General features: G+C 41.6%; 1 protein-coding gene across 2 annotated transcripts in view; it reads left to right on the top strand.

Moving 5' to 3' along the window:
• Positions 1-19740, top strand: part of VPS13B (vacuolar protein sorting 13 homolog B) — a 947892-nt gene that overhangs the window by 739641 nt on the left and 188511 nt on the right. For both annotated transcript variants that reach the window (XM_065397834.1, XM_065397833.1), the window contains exon 34: positions 8788-8925. In XM_065397834.1, coding sequence (XP_065253906.1) covers positions 8788-8925 — 138 coding nt within the window. The remainder of the gene's footprint in view (positions 1-8787; positions 8926-19740) is intronic.

Genomic DNA, 19740 nt, shown 5'->3' with positions numbered 1-19740 from the left:
CCGGTTTGCCTAGTGCTTACATGTACCTGATTGGCTAATTAATATGGGTCTCATGTTGAGTGGATTCTAATCTGAGCAGGTGCGGTGCGAAACTGACGAAATCTAGATTCCAATTGCAGCCTGTTCCATGTGTAAAGGTCATACAATAATTTTTTAAAAACTCCAAAAATAATCTAAAATAACTTTTCTTTACATCATAATATAATGATTTGAAAGTCTAATATCATGTGAGCCAAAGCTAAGAGCAAAAGACTTATAGCACTGGGAAAGAGAGATTCCCAGTTCTGAAATGGGATAAAGCACCTGTTTCTAGCCATTATTGTTTGTGATGTCATACCTTAAACCTGTCACCGAATTACTAACACCACAAACCAGTGTAAATTTTGGGTGGGGGAGGAGAGGCATAGGGGAGTCGTTATATAGTTTTGGAGAAAGAAGGAAACATTTATGGCACAAGTTATTCATTTATTTTTATAGTGGCAGCTCTGTCATGTAGCAAGTGGAACTATGTGACATTGTAGACATAAAATGTAGACATTAAATGTTTTCACCTCCAGTTTGTAAGCAAAATAGTCATCTTGAGTCATTATTAGTCCAAAGAACTCCAAACTGACACAGTAAACCTTGTATACGTCTTAAATTTGTGAGAGGTATTGAAAAGCATTAGAATGCAGTAAGGCCAGAAAAGTCTATCCTGTCCTCTTTGCAGACAGCTAATTTTTAAAAGTGAAAGTGCAGATATTTCTCACAGGCAAGTTATAGTGGGAGAAGAAAGTAAGAAACGTGTATGGATAGGGAAAAATGAGTGAAATTTAGTGTCAGCGTGTCTGATATTCACTGCAAAATCTTCAGCAGGATATATGTTTTTTCTTGTTTTTTATTCATAAACATCTTTGATGCTAAAGAAAAACAACTAGGAAAACAATATGTCCTTGTTTGTCTGAAAGGGTCATTAATGATTTTGTAGCGTCATGGGTATCCAAAGAAATGAGGTGAGACCACATAATGAAATATATCCAACATATGTTAATGCAGCCAGAGCCCACCCACAGCAGTGCCTGCCTCTCCTAGAGCTAGCAACAGGTGGCCCACTCCCCAAAAGAACACTTCCCATTCCCCTCTCTGAAATCACACCCCCCTGCAACCCAGCTAGTCGGGGAGGGGATGCTTGTTACAGTGTCATAACTATGGGCAAGTGGAATTGTGGTTGTGTATAGATGTTCCACTATACATTTGTGCTTTGTCCGAGTTTTATTTTTGTACTTGTAAATCTTAATTACTGTGATGGTTCTGAGAGCCAGGGATAGGAGTTTCATATAAGAATAAATATCCTAAAAAATAAATAATACTGATTGCTTAATACCTCCTGTTAAAGGGGATGGCTGCTTTGTGAGATGTCCTGTGAGCAGGTTCCTATTTTAAATGTAAAAATAAAGCAACGTTTTCATTCCATGCTCACCCTGCTTGGAACAAAATCTAAACAAAAGTGACATCTTCTGCCAGCACCTTTGTTTCTCAAAACTGCTTACTGGCCAACCCCATTTAAGAAGAAGTATCTGCAGTTGTTTTTAACATAATATTATTAGATAAGCTTATAAATATTTTTAAATTCATATTTTGTTTCGGGTAATGCAGTCCAGATTTATTAGCCTCATTTCTTAAGCATGATTCCCAGGACATTTTTGAAAAAAATATTTTCTTTTTGTGGTTGTTTGTGTTTGTTTTTAGAAAGATGAATGTGCAGCCTGGTAATTTGTAAAGTAGAGAAATTTCCCAAGAAATATTTGTTATGCACAGAATGTCTCCAACTTCCTCCAAAGAACCATTTCAAAAACAGCCATTATAAGGCCACCTAAAGAGCAATCTTGATCATAGTGAATGCATTTTTTTTTCAGTCCAGCCCTCTGATGGCACGAGGGTCCACTGAGAGTGGACTTAGAAGCTCATCCCTGCTTTAGTGGGGGGCCCAAGCAAAATAGGGTGGGTCTGGGGCCATGTCAGGCAGCTTCTCCAGGCAGCATCTGCTGGTGGACTCCTGCAGTATACCAATAAGATTTTAAAGTTCCATGCGCTGGCAGAATCCTTGAAGAAATACGTCGCAGTGCCACCTGTTCCCCTTAGAGTAAATTCACTTTCCAGCACAGCCGCATCTAAGGATATAGGGAAGCACAAATTGGACTACCTGGAACAGCACAGATTAAAGTTTGCCATAGGTAGCTGCATTCCTTAGTTTTTCAAAAAGTCTGTGAACTTCCTATCAAAAGGTATTCAATGGATGCTTTGGAAAAATATGTCCCAGAACTTAGCTGTAAGCTGATATAAATGTTTCCATATTTCTGTTCTTTAAATTGCAATGAAAACAATTTTTATTTGTATTATTTATTTTGTATTACCATAGAAACCCCAGTCATGCACTATGACTATGGCTGTGTGCTTTATAAACCCAGAACAAAAAGACAATCCTTGGCACACAGAGTTTACAATCTAAGTACAAGACAAGAGACAACAGGCTGATACAGATAGACCAACAGGAGAGTTCAAGAAAACAGTGAGGGTATATTGATCAGCACATCAGCAGCCAAACCATTGTCAAGTTTTCTGTAGGCATCATGGCAAAGAGGTCTAAGGAGGGTTTTGATGGAAGATAATGAGGTAGTTTTGCAGATGTTTATAGGGAACTTCTCCCAGGCGCAGGGGTGAAAATGAGCCAGTACAGGCCGGTATGGTGTACCGGTGAGACCCCGGTACCGGCCCGTACGCAGCGCTTTAACGTCCCTGCCCCTTTTGTCTCCCCTGTTGACGGCCCTGCCGGTAGGGTCCCTACCAGCAGGGCCGCCGACGGGAAAGGGGCAGCGATGTTAAAGCGCTGCCGCAGCAGCGCTTTGAGGGTCCTTAAAGGGCCGCCAACGGAGGAGGCAAAAGGGGCAGGGACGTCCTTTGCCACGGCAGCGCTTTAAGAATGGTCCTTTGCCGCGGCAGCGCTTTAACGTCGCTGCCTCCCCACCCCGCTGCCGGGCGCAGGCAAAAGAAGCAGGTGCCCCTGGGCCGGCGATTTAAAAGGGCCCGGGGCTCCGGCCACCACTGCCAGTACTGCGGCAGCCGGAGCCCCGGGCCCTTTAAACCGCCACTGGAGCTCCGGGCAGCATGGGCCAGGGAGCGTGGATGGACTGGCTGGGGTATGCTGACCCCCCAGCTCCGCCCCTTCTGCCCAAGACCCCGCCCCTTCGGGGGGGGCAGAGCCGGACCCCATACCGGTAAGTCTAAAGTTACTTTCACCCCTGCCCAGGTGTGAGAGGCAGCATGAGAGAAAGCACAGAGTTGCTTGTTTGAAAATTTAATAAGTTGGCAGCTGACATCATGGGCTGATCAGAAGTGTGTCGGGGGGGTTTCAGTACTGAATGAGAGATCACAGTTGGGTGGGGACATGTTGTGGAGGGCCTTGAAAGTGAAGACAGGTAGTTTGTTTGATATAATAGAGAAGAGGGAGCCAGTGAAACAATTAAAATAACCAAACATTCTGCTTTAGCATTTACAAGCAAAGCAGGTTGCCACCTTGTGCTAGTGCATGAGATACTGCATGTGAAATTAACTAAACGCTAACTATAAACCCAAGTGAAACTGTTGTTAAACATTCATAGTCCAAGGTGGGAGACATACAAAAAGTAAACAAATATCCTAAAGAGTGAAAAGTGGTTTTCTTTAAATCTATTAATATAAAGAGTAAAGTTTTCGAAAATGCCTGTTGAAATACCCATTGAAAATCAGTAGGACTTAAAGTCTTCCGTGACCGTGGCACTTTTAAAAATTTCACCTAAAGTGGTGGTAGCAAAAAGGTTAAATACTGATGTTGTTGTTTGAAACGCTAATATTGAACCTCTGTCCCTTTTAATGATCTCCATAAAATAATATACAGGCAAATATAGGAACAAATTGCATATAGATTTGTTATCATTGAATTAATTTACAATGGTAAATCAAGTAATAGAATTAATTATTGTCTAACATTTTATTTATACTGAATAAAATCCCTTTTCCTTGTTTGGTTAGCTACACTGGTTTATAATCATTTGTCTTTGTCTGTCACTTCTCCCTTTTTTAAGTACATAATGTAATTGGTTTATAAAACATTAAAATAATACTTTGCCCTTCTGAACAGCCTTCTATCCAAGTATCTCAAAGTACATTGCAAACACTAATACGTTTAGGCTCACAACACCTGTGAGGTAGGGAAATATTATTCTTAGGGCTGTCGATTCATCGCAGTTAACTCATACGATTAACTCAAAAAAATTAATCGTGATTAATCGCACTGTTAAACAATAGAATACCAATTGAAATTTATTAAATATTTTTGCATGTTTTTCTACATTTTCAAATATATTGATTTCTATTACAACACAGAATACAAAGTGTACAGTGCTGACTTTATATTATTATTTTTATTACATATATTTGCACTGTAAAAATGATAAACAAAAGAAATAGTATTTTTCAATTCACCTCATCCTGTAGTGCAATCTCTTTATCGCTAAAGTGTAACTTACAAATATAGATTTTTTTTGTTACAGATGCATCTGAAGAAGTGAGGTTCTTACCCACGAAAGCTTATGCTCCCAATACTTCTGTTAGTCTTAAAGGTGCCACAGGACCCTCTGTTGCTTTTTACAGATTCAGACTAACACTGCTACCCCTCTGATAATAAAATAATACAAAATGATGAATTTTATAGAGAAGATAGACCAGGAGTAGAGCTAGCAGGAGAAATACCGACAAACTGTTTTTTTCCATGGGAATTTGCAGATTCATCAAAATCAAAACGTTTTGTGGAGATGGTTCGATTTCACCAAATTTACAACAAAAATCTGCCTGATTTCCTGCCAGCTTGCGTATCCAACTCCTTGGCAGCCTGCCTGGCAAGCTGATGGTGAGCCTGGAGGTCCTGAGAGTCCCAGCTGCCAAACTCCCAGGCTCAGGCTCCTTGGCAGTTCAGGCTCTGAGAGCCCAGGATCCTTTCCCTTTCACAAAGAATTTTGAAATATTTGGGTTTTGTCCCAAAATGAAACCAGTTTTAGAAATAGTTAAATCCTCCACAGAATAGAATTACCTTTTCCTGCCCACCTCTAATCAGGAGTTCCTACTTTTTACCTGTCTCATAACACAAGAATTGAGGGGGCATTCTGTGAAATCAAAAGTCTGAAAATTTAAAAGTGAAAAAAGCACAACAGAGTATTAGATGGCACCTGGTATCATTGCCAAGAACTTAGCGAGATTCAAAGAGGGGTTGGATTTATAGATAACAATAATGTTATCTATAATTAGTTAATTCTAAAATAAGAGTTTTGGAAAGGTTATAAAACCTCATGTATCAGAGTTTAAGCCCATTTCTAACTATTAGGGATCAGGATGAGTTTCTCATTGGGAACAGGATAACCACATTTGTCTACTTCCGGGTTCACCTTCCTCTGACGTATCTGGTACTGACCCCCATCAGACGGGACCCTGGACTATTTCCATACTGGGTCTGATCTACTATGGCAATTCCTATGTACCTGTGTTTATACTCATTATGTTGAATCCTATATCAGATTTTTTCTATAGGAGGTAGCTTCTGGCAGAGACGCAATCCATTCATTTTCAGCTGACAGAGCCTCTGATTCTCAGGGTCTCAAAATTACCATCTTGGCTGTCAATACATAATAGTTATTCATATGCTTTTTATCTTTGATGCCACAGAGTAATCTATCACATCATGCAGTAGATAACACGTCTGACTCTCTTCTCTCTTTTCCTTCTTTGTGTGTTTCATCTTCTCCTGTCTGCTTTCCCCCTCCTCCCTGCCCCCACTGGTTCCTCAGTAGTCATCCTGCCCTCTCCTTTTTACTCACATCTCCATCCCTCTGACTTCCAAGGGCTTTTATTAAAACAAATAACTACAAATCGAAGTGTTGATTTTTGAGGAAAACATAGGAAATGGAGGTGGCAGTGAACTATTATAGTACTTCATCTAGCCTAGTTCCCTGCCAATGCATAATTCCCTATTGTACATTTTATAGTGTTTTCTTCATTCTATTTTTAAACATTCTAAACTATAGTGTTTCCACCAGTTCCCTGAAGAGATTATTGCATATTCTAATAAATCTCACCATCAGGAAGTTCTTTAATATTCAGCCTAAATTTTCTCTCTTCTAAATTTCATTCCATTATTTCTGTGATAATTTATACCCTCTGTGACATGCTGAATGATTTATTCCTTCCTTGGTGTTTAATCCTACAAATATTTGTACACTGTTTTCCTCCCTAGATTGTACCTCAGTCAAGCAAGTCATATTTTACTCCTTTTACCTTTCCTCATAAATTAATCTGTCCAGCTTCCTGGTAATTTTTGTTGCACACTCCAGTTACTCAGTATTAGCATCTGAGTAACCCTGTTATTTCATCACCCAATCTTAACTTTGCAGACTTTCAATCATTGTTTTCTTCTCATTACTTAAGAACTTCATTCATGATCCAGGTTTGGCATCATTTGGATCTTTTAGGCTATCGGGAGAATTAAAAATCCCCGATGAACATGAATAGTATCCTGCAGTTTCAAGCACCTTGAGCTGCATTTGTATATCTAATATGTAATCAAAGAGCTTTCCCGTATGTTAACACTTTTCATCTATTTTGTTGGATATCTTCATATTTAAAGAGCTAGGTGTTTTATAGTATAAATACTTCTTTAGATGGATCATAGAAAAGTGCATATAAGTATTAAGCAATAGAAAAGGTGGACAAAATTTGCAGATTTTTTCTAGCAATAATACCTACCTGTCAGTTTATATAGATCAGTGACATTCATTGCGTTATATTCTGTAATCTTTACAAGGCTTTCATTATGTGATAACTGACATTTGTATGATGTTAGTAACAGTATGATGGACAGTTAGTACAAAAAATAAGACTTTGTGGTATGGCAAAAATGACAATGTTTAGAACTACAAGAGTATTTGGAAGTAACAGTAGTTTCTACAGAAACCAAATTGTTGTGAGTTCTTCTGACGCTGTGCATTTAGAATAAGGAAATGAGAATATAAGAATGTAGCATAATTTATAAACTGTGACATACAAACCTAGATAGTAATAAAAAATTTGGTTGTTATTTATTATTTGCACATTTGCATATTATTTGTACTATGCTAGGCAGTGTTTAGATACAGAGAAAGACACACTCTTGCCCTGAAGAGCTAATAATATATGAAGGAATACACCATACCATACCGTTCAGCAAAATTAAAGAGAAAGTATAATAACCATAGAAAATGAAGAAATATAAATGGACAAAGTACATGTATACTGTATGCAGTGATCAGGAATGAAGAGCTCTTAAAATAACTGTTGAGAAGTGACTTTATAAATGGATAGTGGGAAGAATGTAAAGGAAAAAAAGTATTTTGTCTGTAATGTAAATACCACACAGTATATACACTGCTCTAAAGTCATTGCTTGCCTGAAAATTGATCAAATAAAAGCAGAAGAATGTGCTAACTTTTGATCTTTTCCATAGAGATCTAAAGTCACGATCAATTGGTTTCCGTCTGTTCTTTGAAATCACATAAGGTTCATATGTGCCAAGTTTTATATGAATCACATGATAAGGTCAAGTAATACAAATTCCAAGGCTGACTTTCTATACCCAGGTCACACATGACTGTGATACTATATTACCATATGTTGACTATAATGGTGGGTATGTAAATGCTGATATTGAAAGGAATCCCATCAGTAAAACCCAAGATAAATAAAACTGTAGTAACACTTTTCAAATTAACTAAAAATGAGAGGAACTCGATGGCAAAAAATAATAATTACAAAATAGAAAGGGGCAAAGGCCAGCAGGGCATTCTGTGATCATAAAATCAAAGAGAGAAACAGTCTTGGAACTAAAGAAAAACTGTGAATATTTAGACATTTTTAAAAAAATCATGAAATGCCAAAATTCAGCAGTTACTTTTTAATAGAGTTATTTAAAAAAATGCTGGGGATTGCCAAAGATTAAAAATAATCTGGTGATGTTTTTGTCATCTATGGGAGCCAGAAAGTGAAGAAATACATAGCACTGAGCAAAAGTTAATTTGACCTTTTATTTATAATTGTGAATATTAAGGATTGACAAAAGGAATACCATTAAAGGATACCTGCAGCAGTAGCTACTGAAGTAAACTTCAAAAGCCTAGCGTTAAAAAGTGACTGCAATGTCAGTGAAACTCTAAATAACTACATTGCTTGCTTGAGCATGTAATGTTCTGATTTTTTAGACTTCTGTACAATTTGTGCTTTCTGTTGTTTGTGTTTACTATGATGCAAAGAAAATCTAGAAGTAGTAACTAGTAAAGGTTTCATTTCACTAATAGCAGCTTTTAGCTCATACACCCATTTTAGGAAGAATAAGTAAAATGTTCCTTGCAGTTAAGCTAAACTGAACAGATACTAAGAACAGATACTAAGAACAACCATGTCAATGTCTTTTTATATTTACTAATATAGTATTTGGCTTTTCTTGCACACATTACAAATTAAGTATAATTATTGTAATGTACTCTGTCATATATACATATGCACACACTAATGTACATGCAGATATACTGGCTCTATGTATATAATGACAAACCCTGCATATAAAATAGTATATAAATGCTATAGTAGTGTGTATATGCTTAACCTTGTTTTGTTTTGCTTCCCCTATTCTATTTTATCACACTACTAGCATATCATTAATAAATGTTATGATTATCTTATAACCTGCAGATCCTGGAAAGACACTCCCAGAAGCTCTTGATTACTGCAAGGTTTGGCTACAGACAGTAGCAGGAGAGATAGATGCTAAAAGTGGCATTCCACCTCCTCTCATCACACTGCAAATTAAAGACTTTCTCAATGGGCCAGGTAAGTGGTGCACTTTTGATCAAAATGAATTTTCCAATGTAATCTGTGTGTGCATATAGAGCCATCATTTCTTTATAAATGAACATGCCAGAAAAATGTTTCCTTCTTTCTCCATAAATGTGGATTTTTTTTAATTTAATTTTATTTATTCATTTTTGCCAAAAACTACACTGGAGAGAGGCCCAGGTTGAACAGAATTAAAGTGGCAGATTTAAGGCCGGGTAAACTTCTTATCTTTCAGGACTAGGCACTGGAGCCTTAAACCCCTAGAAATTTCAAATTTGTAGATTTCTAGTAGAACAGAAAATACCTGCTTCTAGGCTTTGGAAAGCTATGAGACTGTAAAATGTATGGCACGTGTAGAAAGGCTATTTAAAGTCATTTTTAGAGGTTTATACTATTCCCTCTGAACTCTGTTCAGTTGGATTCATGGTAATCTGGACACCTGGTATTACAGGTGTAGAGATACAAAACAAAAATACTCTCAATAAAATTTTCATCTTCTAAAATAGTTTTACAAAATAAAATAGCTATTATAAAACTATTTCTATAACTAATATAGCATATTTAGAATATCTGGTAGCATGGTATAAAAGGTTTTTATCAACACTTGTTTGAGACAACATGCATAATTTGTGGCTTCGCCCCTCATGAACAATCCCAAACTCATGTCAATAAAAGCTTTATACCAGACAACATCACATATTCTTTATATATAAATTACACATGAAGAAAAACCCTATGTAACAGAGTGCCTTTCCCCATCAACCCTGATTACAGGATGAGCCCACACTGAGAGGAATCAATGATTCCAGTGCAAAAGGAGCAGGAAGTTGCAGTTAAAGGGGGAACCCAGGAATCTACATTTATGTCAGAGTCAGTAAGGGAAAAGCTCAAGAAGCAGAAGAGTGAGGAAAGCTCTTCACGCAGGGAGGCCTTGGAGAGACCCTGTCCAAGTAGGGGAAATACTGCAAAGGCTCAGTTGGAAAGGCCTGTGAAGAAGACAAACTACAGGCAGGAGGTGCTGGGAAGCAGAAAGATAGTCCTTTCGGGGAGGTGGGGCTGTGCCTAGCTGCAGCTGGGTTGAAGTTTCAGCTGTGTGCATTTGTGTTCTATTTTTGGAAGATTTGCGTTACTTTGGATTACTGGGAGAGAGAGACACTGAACTGGGGCTGGGGGCCTAGAGGGCCAACATGCACCTGGGGACTCAATAAATTGGACCCCAGGAAAGAATTGTTTAGAGCTTTGTGTGGATACAAAATTTATATCTGCAACATTTAAAATTCTGTGCCAAAAAAATAAAAATTATGCGCACAATATTTTAAAATTCTGCAGATTTTGTCAGTAAATAAATGTGGCTTCAGCATGGCAGTGGGGAGCACAGGCCACTGGCTGCATTGAGGTAGGAGATCACCCTGAAGCCCCCACCTTCTCTGGTACAGGGACTCAGCAGTGAGGCTGCACCTGACCCTGACACAGAGCAAGGGCTGGGCCTGCCCTGAAACACCCTGGGGCTCTGCCCCTCTGCAACAGGTGCACCAGGTGTGGGTGGGAAAGCTCAGGCCAGCAGGATCCAAGTGTGGAGGGGTTTAGTGTGGGGGGATCCAGGTGTGGGGCAATCTGGGAGCAGGCGGCTCAGTGGGAGATCTGGATGCACAGTAGCTCATATGGGGGGCTGGGGGTTTCAGGGTGCAGGGGCAATGGGACTCTGCAGGGGATCCAGGTGAAGGTGGTTAGGTCTCAGCCGGGGGGAGGGGAGGAGGTCTGTATTTGCAGAGATGGGGCTCGCTGGGGAGGGGGACTGAGTGTGGAGGGCTCAGTGGGGGGTCCGGATGCTGGGGCAGTGGGGCTTGATGGGGTGGGGGTCCAGGTGCAGCTGGTTGGGGATCAGTGGGGTGGGGGTTGGGTGTGGGGGGCTCATCGGAGGGGACCAGGTGTAGGGTGGTAGGGCTTGTCAGGGTGAGGGTTCAATGGGCCTGTTTAACAGGGGAGCCCCAGCTGCTGCCGAGGGAATGCCGCATGCCAAGCTCCTGCTTCCTCCCGCAATTCCCCTACCCCTTTTCTTCTCCATCCCCGCTCCCCGCACTCCCACATTCCTGTCCCCCTGCCCTATTCCACCCCCATCCTTACCCAGCCCCACTGCAGGCACTCACTGTTGAACAGAAAACAGGAAGGCTCCCAGAACACAGAAGGGGAGCACGACTGGCACTAGGACCCAGGAGGCGGAGTTCAGCTGCAGAGTCATAGAATATCAGGGTTGGAAGGGACCTCAGGAGATCATCTAGTCCAGGGGTCTCAAACACGCGGCCCACGGGGCTGTTGCGTGTGGCCCACCAAGTTCCATGCCTCTCTGCCTACCCGTGGGATTGCCCCCTGTGGTGCTGCGAGGCCCGCGCGCTCTCTGAAGCAGTAGGCAGCATGCCCCTTCAGGCTGGGAGGGGGGAGGCGGAAGGAGGCAGAGGGCTCCTGCATTGCCTCCTTCCAGGCACCGTCCCCCGCAGCTCCCATTGGCCAGGAACAGGGAACCGCGGCCAATGGGAGCTTCGTGGGAGGTACCTAGAGGAGTGGCAAGAGCAGCGCACACACGGAACCCTGAGCCTCCCCCCTCCCCAGGGGCTGCAGGGACATGGTTCCATCTGCTTCCTGGAACGGAGCGGCGCAGGGCCGGGGGCCAGGGAAGACAGGCAGGGAGCCTGCCCTGGCCCCAGTGCGCGCCGCTGCCACCCAGGAGCCGCTCTAGGTAAGTGGCGCCAGGCTGGAGATCGCACCCTGAAACCCTCCTGCACCCCAACTCCCTGCCCTGAGCCCCCTGCCACACCCTGAACCCCAACCCCCTGCCCTCAGCCCCCTGCCACACCCTGAACCCCAACCCCCTGCCCTGAGCCCCCTGCCACATCCCCCACCCCTCCTGCACCCCAACCCCCTGCCCTGAGGCCCCTGCCGCATCCCGCACCCCTCCTGCACTCCCTGCCCTGAGCCACCTGCCGCACCCTGCACCGTTTCTGCACCCCCTGGGGGCAGCATTGGGGTGGGGACTTCAGGGAAGGGGTTGGAATGGGGCAGGACCTAATGGAAGGGGTGGAGTGGGGGCAGGGCTGGGGGCAGCGAGGGGGGGGTGTCAGTGATGCGGTCCTCGTTTCAGTGCACTAGTCCTCATGTGGCCCTCATGGTCATTTGAGTTTGAGACCCCTGATCTAGTCCAGCCCCCTGCTCAAAGCAGGACAAATCCCCAGACAGTTTTTTTTTTTTTTTTTTTTAACCCTAGTTCCCTAAATAGCCCCCTTAAGGATTGAGCTTACAACCCTGGGTTTAGCAGGCCAATGCTCAAACCACTGAGCTATAGTCAGCAGAGCCAAGATGCAGCCTCCTTCAGCTGGGCAGCTCTGCGCTTGCAGAAATATGGGGGGCAGTGGCAGGTAACCCCATGTGCCCCCCATGCCTCGCCTCTATTGGGGGGGCAATCTCCCTCCAAAAACTGCGCCCCCCGCAGCTTCCCTGCCGTTTTCAGCAGAGAAGCACAAGAATTGGGCGGGGCGGGGGGGGGGGAATGTTTTCTGCGAGCGCACAGTCACACAGAATCCCCCCAGGAGTAATGTTAAAAGAACATTAGTAAGGTTTGCAAAAATTGAATGTGACACCTTAATTTATCCCCCTTATGTATATGAGTTATATTACCGTCTTTAATTACATGATCACATTCTACTTTTTCCACTGGATCCTTGCCTCATTCAGCGCACAGAATGGACATGGCTCAGATAATGAGCAGCTGTTCAATATTTTATTTTCTCTTCATTGTTCAATGTGTTTCCTCCATGCTATATTTACTGCACATTATTAAAACCTGTTCATCCCCAGAGCAGGTCCATCCTGTGCACTGAATGAGACAAGAGTTTTATGGAAGAAATTGTATGTGATCATGTAATTTAAAGACAGTATCATACAGTATACGCATGCATGGGCAACCTTAATTTTGGCATGTCTTAATTTTTGTGTACTTGACTTTGCACCCATAATAATGTTCAATGTGGGTTTTGTGTGTGTAATTTCTCACGATTTTAAAAACACAAACTGAAGAAATGGAAATTCCACCATGTGGCATCCTGCTCACACCTATATGGGTCATCAGCAGGGTTGGAACTTTAGGATCCACCACACAGACCTCTGCCACTTGAGCTAACAGAATAACTGATAGCAATAATAGGCTGTCTTCCTCTGTGTGGAGCAGCACTAGAGGGGGGAGAAACATATTTTGCCACAGATGTGTGTGACAGCAGAGGAATGGTGATACTCAGTAATCTTGGGTTCCATTCCAGGCTCTGAAAAGGAGTGTGCTCTAAAGGGCACAAACTCTTCTGCCTGTTGTCCCCAAGTTTGTCCTCTTCTGCCCTATCCCTTCCAACCTATCCCTTTACTAGTCCCATCTCTTGCTCGCCCCAGCTCCTTGTCCCAGTCCTGTTGTCCTTGCCTGCCCAGTTTCAATCTCCACTCCTCAGGCTTCTCATCTTCAGGCCCTCTGTAAAAAGGCTACTTAGCGGCAACTTTAAATAAATATACAGGAGAAAAACCATTAAAGACATGATTTGAAATAGTTTTTGCACCAAGGGGTTCCTACAGATGGCCACCTGACCAATGGCCAGACTTTTTACCAAATTAGCTAACCATGAAGCCCAGATTAATGCAAATAATACTAAAATGGCCTGAGCTATTCTGCTTACCAGGGCAGGACACCTAATTTAGAGACTTACCTTAGGAATGGAGTTGAGGTTGCTGCTAAGCAAACCCAGGCAGTCTCTACTGGTGGGTTTCACTTTCCCGTGATTGAAGTGATTCCCTCAGGTGCTAAGTAGACAATAAATCTCCTACCTCCAAATATAATAGTGAACAGTGGCACTGGATTTTTTAGAGTGGGAGTGCTGCAACCCCTCTTACCTCTGTCCGTGCCCCATTGCTCTCCTGTAGAGCTGGGTCCGGGAGCAGAGCCATGACTCCAGTTTGGGAGGACATGGACAGGGCAAGGGGCCGAGGCTGGGGCCACAGCTGGGGGTGGGTGCGGAGCCCCAGGCGAGGCCAGCAGCTGGGACCGGGTCTGAGCATGGGGCCAGCAGCCGGGTGCAGGGCCGGCAGCTGGGACCGGGGCCAGAAACCAGGACCAGGATTGGGCATTGGGCCAGCAACTGGGACCGGGTCCAGGTGCAGGGGCACAGGGCCGGGCATGGCGCCAGCTGCTGGGCACAGAGCAAAACCCTGTGCAAAACCTGGGGGTGCTGCAGCACCCCCCACACCCTTAGTTCCCTAGCCTATGGGTGTGAATAGGATGAGTCTCTTTCTGCTCTATCCTCAACAATACAGGCAGATCCTGAGTCAGTGTTCAAATTCACTCCTTCCTGGTCTTTGGCTTTTAGGCAACTCCAAAACAATAATGCAATATAAACCTCTGCATGTTTCCTTCTAGATCTTGGCTGTTTCCCTCCAAGACCTCTTTTGGCCTAAGACACATAGCTACATTTTTGTCACCTGGCTAGTTCCAGTTGGACTCATTTATAAGCATGTCTCAGCAGTAATTACCCTGAATCTTAACATAGAATTTTGGCTCAAGGTGGTTCAACAGAACATCCCTGCTTTCCAGTACAGGGTTTTATAACCTGTTACAACTGAGAGCTTGGTCAAATAATTTAATCTTCTTTAAGTACCATTCCACAATGTTAGAGTTTTGATTAGATTGCTTTAAAACAAAGACCATACTTGCATATAACCACACAACTGCAATAAGTGCTGTTTCAGACCTAGTGAAAAGAAAAGTTGCAGTGGTTTAATTCAACAACATGCTAACATCAACAATACAATAAAAACCTCCCAGTCAAGACTAATTCCAACACGTGGTTGGCAGGGGTGCTGGAACAATTTTTAGAGTGGGGGTGCTAAGAGCCATTGAACCAAACTGTAAACCCTGTATATAATGGAAACCGCTTCAAGCCAGGGGGTGCAGCAGCACCCCCATTCCCTCTAGTTTCAGCACCTATGGTGGTTGGGCATCTGAGAAGTAGCTGAACCCACCAGGAGTGAGAAGAATGGCTCCTTAGTGGTTCTGTGGTAAGCAGTTAGGTGGCCAGACACAGTCAGCCTGTGATTGTCTGGCAAGGGCAAGGTCCTCAGCAGTCATCTTCAGAGAGCCTCAGCAAGACAACCTAGGAACACATGATATTGGTGACAGCAGGGGAAACCAATATATCATTACTGAATTAAATAAATACTCTGCTAAAAATTCATTCACAAGTAGTAATGAATATATTGCATCATTCTGTCAATGACTTAGTGATTTATTATGAGCATTTGTCAAATACTATAATACTCATGTTCTTACTATATTACTAGTATAAATATTTTCTACGGACTTCTTTATGTTCATTTTATGTATTTATTTTACAATCAATTGATGTATAGACGAGTGCATTAGATGATAGCCATTGAAGACAGCTGATCTGCTTTTCAGCACATTTGTCAAAGTTATACAAATACAGTCAGAAGCCTGGATATAACTATTGCAATGACAACTGAATATGCTTGTATACATGTATTAAAGGTTCAATGTTTTTTAGTAAGTAAAACATTTTCCCTAAGAAAAATAGTTTTGGAAAGGTGAGTTTGAAACAGGTCTACTAGTCCAAACATGTATATAACTTATGATACAGTATAGCAGTTAGAAAACAGTCTGTAAATGGTTCCCAGAATTTGCTATCTTAGATGAAACTTTAGTTATTGTAAAAAGTTTGTCAGCTAAAGTAGATAAGTAGATGTTGTTCCATAGAAACATTTTATTTTTTCACCACGCAGGAAGCCAGATTGTCACTCTATATTAACTTAGAGATAAAAAAAACTACAGCTAGTAGCTAGACTTGGAAACCACCAATTAAATGGGAATAACAGGATACATTAATACACTTCTTGCCACATGAGTGGATTATTTTGTACATTTTTGGCAACTAACGAAAAATGATATTTCTTCCAGATTTTAGGTAATAGGATCCTAGGAGAAATAAGCATATATCACGGAGCCAGTGGGAACAGGCCTCAACTTTACCCCCCAAAAACAAATTAAAGAACTGTTCTTTCCTTTTCTACAGTAACTAATTATCTACAATTTTTTTTAATTCCTGCTAGAGCAACACGCACAACCATTGTTATAGTAAATCTAATACTGGACTTGTATATTTAATTCTTCACAGGTAGGATTACATTAGATACAGCTGAACTGATGATTATTTCTGGCCAATTATCTTCTTGGACAAAGAATAAAGATGCCCATGTTGTTTTATTACTAAATTACTTGCTATTCCTACCCATTAATTCTTACTTTAGAACAAAAATCCCACATATTTTTTCTGTATGTAATATATTACAAAAGGTTTCAATAATTTATGAAATATAACTTGTCTTATAATTTGCCTTAAAAGTACAATTGTAAGTAAAACACAAATTCTTCTGTGCCAAAATCCTCTTTCCCTAACATTTTCTTGGAAAGAAGATAGTTTAAGTATGAAATTATTAAGCTTTTTGATTTTTTGCCATTTGGAATAATTTTCGGTAGAACATTTTATTCAGTCAAATTAAGAAATATGATGTAGTCCCTCTGCTGAATGATAAAACAGAGTTCAAGATTTTTCTTTTGAGTTTGCCGTCTATTTGTCTTTCCCTTCCATTGCTTGTATGTTGTGATGAATACTGTGCTATAAATGCTCTATAAATATACTATATTTATACATTTAAAAAAAAAAACCCCAAGCCTCACTTAAAAAAAAAAAAATTCTAGCTCCAAAGGCAACAATTGTACCCATTAGCAAGGTCAGTGATTTGGAGAAACCTGGTAAATAGCAGCTACCAGAAACCCACTAGAATAGTATCTCTAGCAGGTGATAGATTAGTTGGAACAAATTGGAACCATTGCACTTCGGCAATCCTGGTTTCTTTCAAACTGTTTTAAAAATGTCGTCATTTTAATACACAATCTCAACCCTGTAGAACAGTCCACAGCAGGTTAATTTGAATCATATGATGTGTCACTGCCCTCAGCTGACATGAGCTCCGTTCCATGTGTGAAGCCATAATAAATCCATTCCCAACCGAAGCAAATTCCCTGTGAGAAGGTGAACTAATCCAGGCCTCACACTGGCATGTTAGCCCTCTGTAATTGAAAGCAGGGCCACCTGTTCCCAGCACAGTTAGCCTATAGAGAGAAAATTAGCATTAGATCAGATACTTAATATATTGAAAAATCATTCATACTTCTTGCAAGTTCAGCTGTGGGCTGCTTAACATGACATCATATATAAACCTAGGAATGTGCCCACTTGATCCCATTTTAACAGTTTTGTTAACCATGGTGTTTGTTAACTTTGAAATGAGAATTTTTTGATTTAATGAGAGCAGACACGTGAGAAGGGGAACTGGCCAGGGTGCAGACTTTTCTAATTAACTCAGGGTCATTTGCAAAAACATTTGAGCTCTCTGGTATTTTTTTCATTGTTCTTTTAGAAACAAGTTTTGAACCGCTGACATTGTAGTCATGAAATGACATTTATTTTATTAAGAGGACAAACAGAAATATGCCAAATAAATATAGTAGTGTGCACATTATTTTTTATTGACACAATTATTTTTATTAAAAATCACAATTCAAGAATTCAATGAGGTGTGAAGATAATACAGATAAAATTTTCAAAAGTGACTTAGGTACTTAGCAGCCTAAGACCCACTGACTTTAAATGAAACATAGACTCCTAAATGCCTATGTCACTATTGAAAATGGGACTTAGGCTCTTAAGTCATATAGATGGTTTTGAAAATATTACTCTATATCTTTTCCATCATTTTGAAGTGTCTTACATGCTTTTAAAGTCTACTTTTACCTTTAGCTGATTATTTTTCTCCTCTTAGGATTTTTTCATTTCTATCTTCCATCTTATCATTTTTAATAATGATATGAACAGGGCTTTGGGCCTGTCTACACTTAAAATGCTGCTGTAGTGCTTCAGTGAAGACACTACCTACGCCAACGGGAAGGTCTCCTATTGGTGTAGGTGCTCCACCTGCCCGAGAAGTGGTAGGTAGGTCGATGGGAGAATTCTGCTATTGATCTAGTGCTGTCTACACCAGGAGTTAGGTCAGTTTAACTGCATCGCTCAGGGGTGTGGATTTTTCACAGTGTAGACCAGGCCTCTGAGTCACAGGCTCTAGGATCCTTTCCAGGCTCTTCCCCAGATTTGCTGGGTAACCTTAAGTAAATTACTAAACTTCTTTGTGCCTCAATTTCCGCATCTGTAAAAAGGGAATATTAATACTTAACTACTGTTCGCCTTCATGATGATGCCTCCATACACATCAACTGTATTTGTTTGCCTAGTCACATAGCCCCTGAAACATTTTTGAAAAGTAGTTGGTAGTTAGGTATCTCACTAGTATCAGTATTCCATTGATCATCTATGCAGCCCCTAGAGTCCCTGCAGCACATGAATTACAGGCAGGAGAGAGCTGAGAGAGAGACCAGGAATGTAGGCTTTTGTAGTGCTAATTAAGAGTATATGGTTCCCTGAAGTCACAATCCACCTTATTGATTCTGCTCTTGATTCTTCAGTCCCAGCAACAAGTAAGGGGGTGTTTCTGATACTGGTGCTAGTACTGGTTAGTATCAGGTTGGAGACGGAAGGATTCTGAGCCTAGGGATGGATTTTTCTATGTCCAGAGGGCTGTGTGTGCATGCACAATAGGTGTTCAGAATAAACCAAGGCTAGGTAAGAAGAGAAGGGGTTTTCTGCTTTGGGGACAGGTGTGTGTGGGAGGGTGTTTCTGTGCGGTTGGGCTGGAGAGAATTGGGGAAATTCTGAGCCAGGAGTGGAATGGGTTGAGTTGCAGGATTAACGCAGGAGGGAATAAATTGATGGTGTCAAGGTGATAAGAAGCAGATGTTAGGATAGAGCTAGACCGGAGGGGGTGAGGTACTGGGGCTGGGAAGGAACAGTGAATGGACGACAGGGGGAATAAATACTGTTTTCTCCTACCTTCATCTTTTCGGTCATGTGTCCCAATTTTTAAGTTATTTCTCTAAAAGGGGGAAGAGAGAAAAAGGTGCCCCCTTCTCCTCACAAATCTCTCCCAAAAAGGCTTCACTGTGACACTCCTGAACACAGTGTCTCAGTTTTCCACTTTGTAAATATGATTGACTTGCAGAGAAGCGGAGGATGGGGGGAAGGTACTTGCTCCCTACAGCCCCATCCATTATTTTGAACACCACGCTGCCATTAGACTGATCCATCTTAAAATAATTAGGCTGATAATGCATTTCTCTTGCCTTGGAATATCCTTGTTTCAGATAGGCATAAAATACTCTTTATGCCTCAGAAAAAGGCTCTTAATGCCTATGATGGCTACAAGGTCTTCTCAGAAAGGGCCCAAAATGACCATAAGACACTGCTTCACAGCATGCTTCTGCATTAAGTCCTGGGAGACCTTTTCCTAAAGAACTCCTGCGAGGCATGAAAAAACTCCTTCGGTGTTTGACTTCCAAGTCTTCCATAGGTGCCAAAGCCTGAATCAAAATCTGAGATTAAAAGAAGTCATTCTCTTGTAAAGGCATCTGATGATGAACCATCTAAACAATTGGATTGGCTAAAGATGTGAGTTCTATGTGGAGGAGAGCTGGCATGTTCAATGGGGACACATGATTAAACAAAATGTAGTACTCCAGATACCAGATTTGACCAGACCCCTGTGTGATTGGCTTTTCTAGATCTTAGGAGCCCCTAGAAAGGGAGGGCTTCCTTG

The sequence above is a fragment of the Emys orbicularis genome, chromosome 2, assembly GCF_028017835.1.
Source record: "Emys orbicularis isolate rEmyOrb1 chromosome 2, rEmyOrb1.hap1, whole genome shotgun sequence".
Taxonomy (NCBI): domain Eukaryota; kingdom Metazoa; phylum Chordata; order Testudines; family Emydidae; genus Emys; species Emys orbicularis.
Note: the sequence above shows the minus strand (reverse complement) of the source record. Positions and strands in the feature narration are given on the sequence as shown.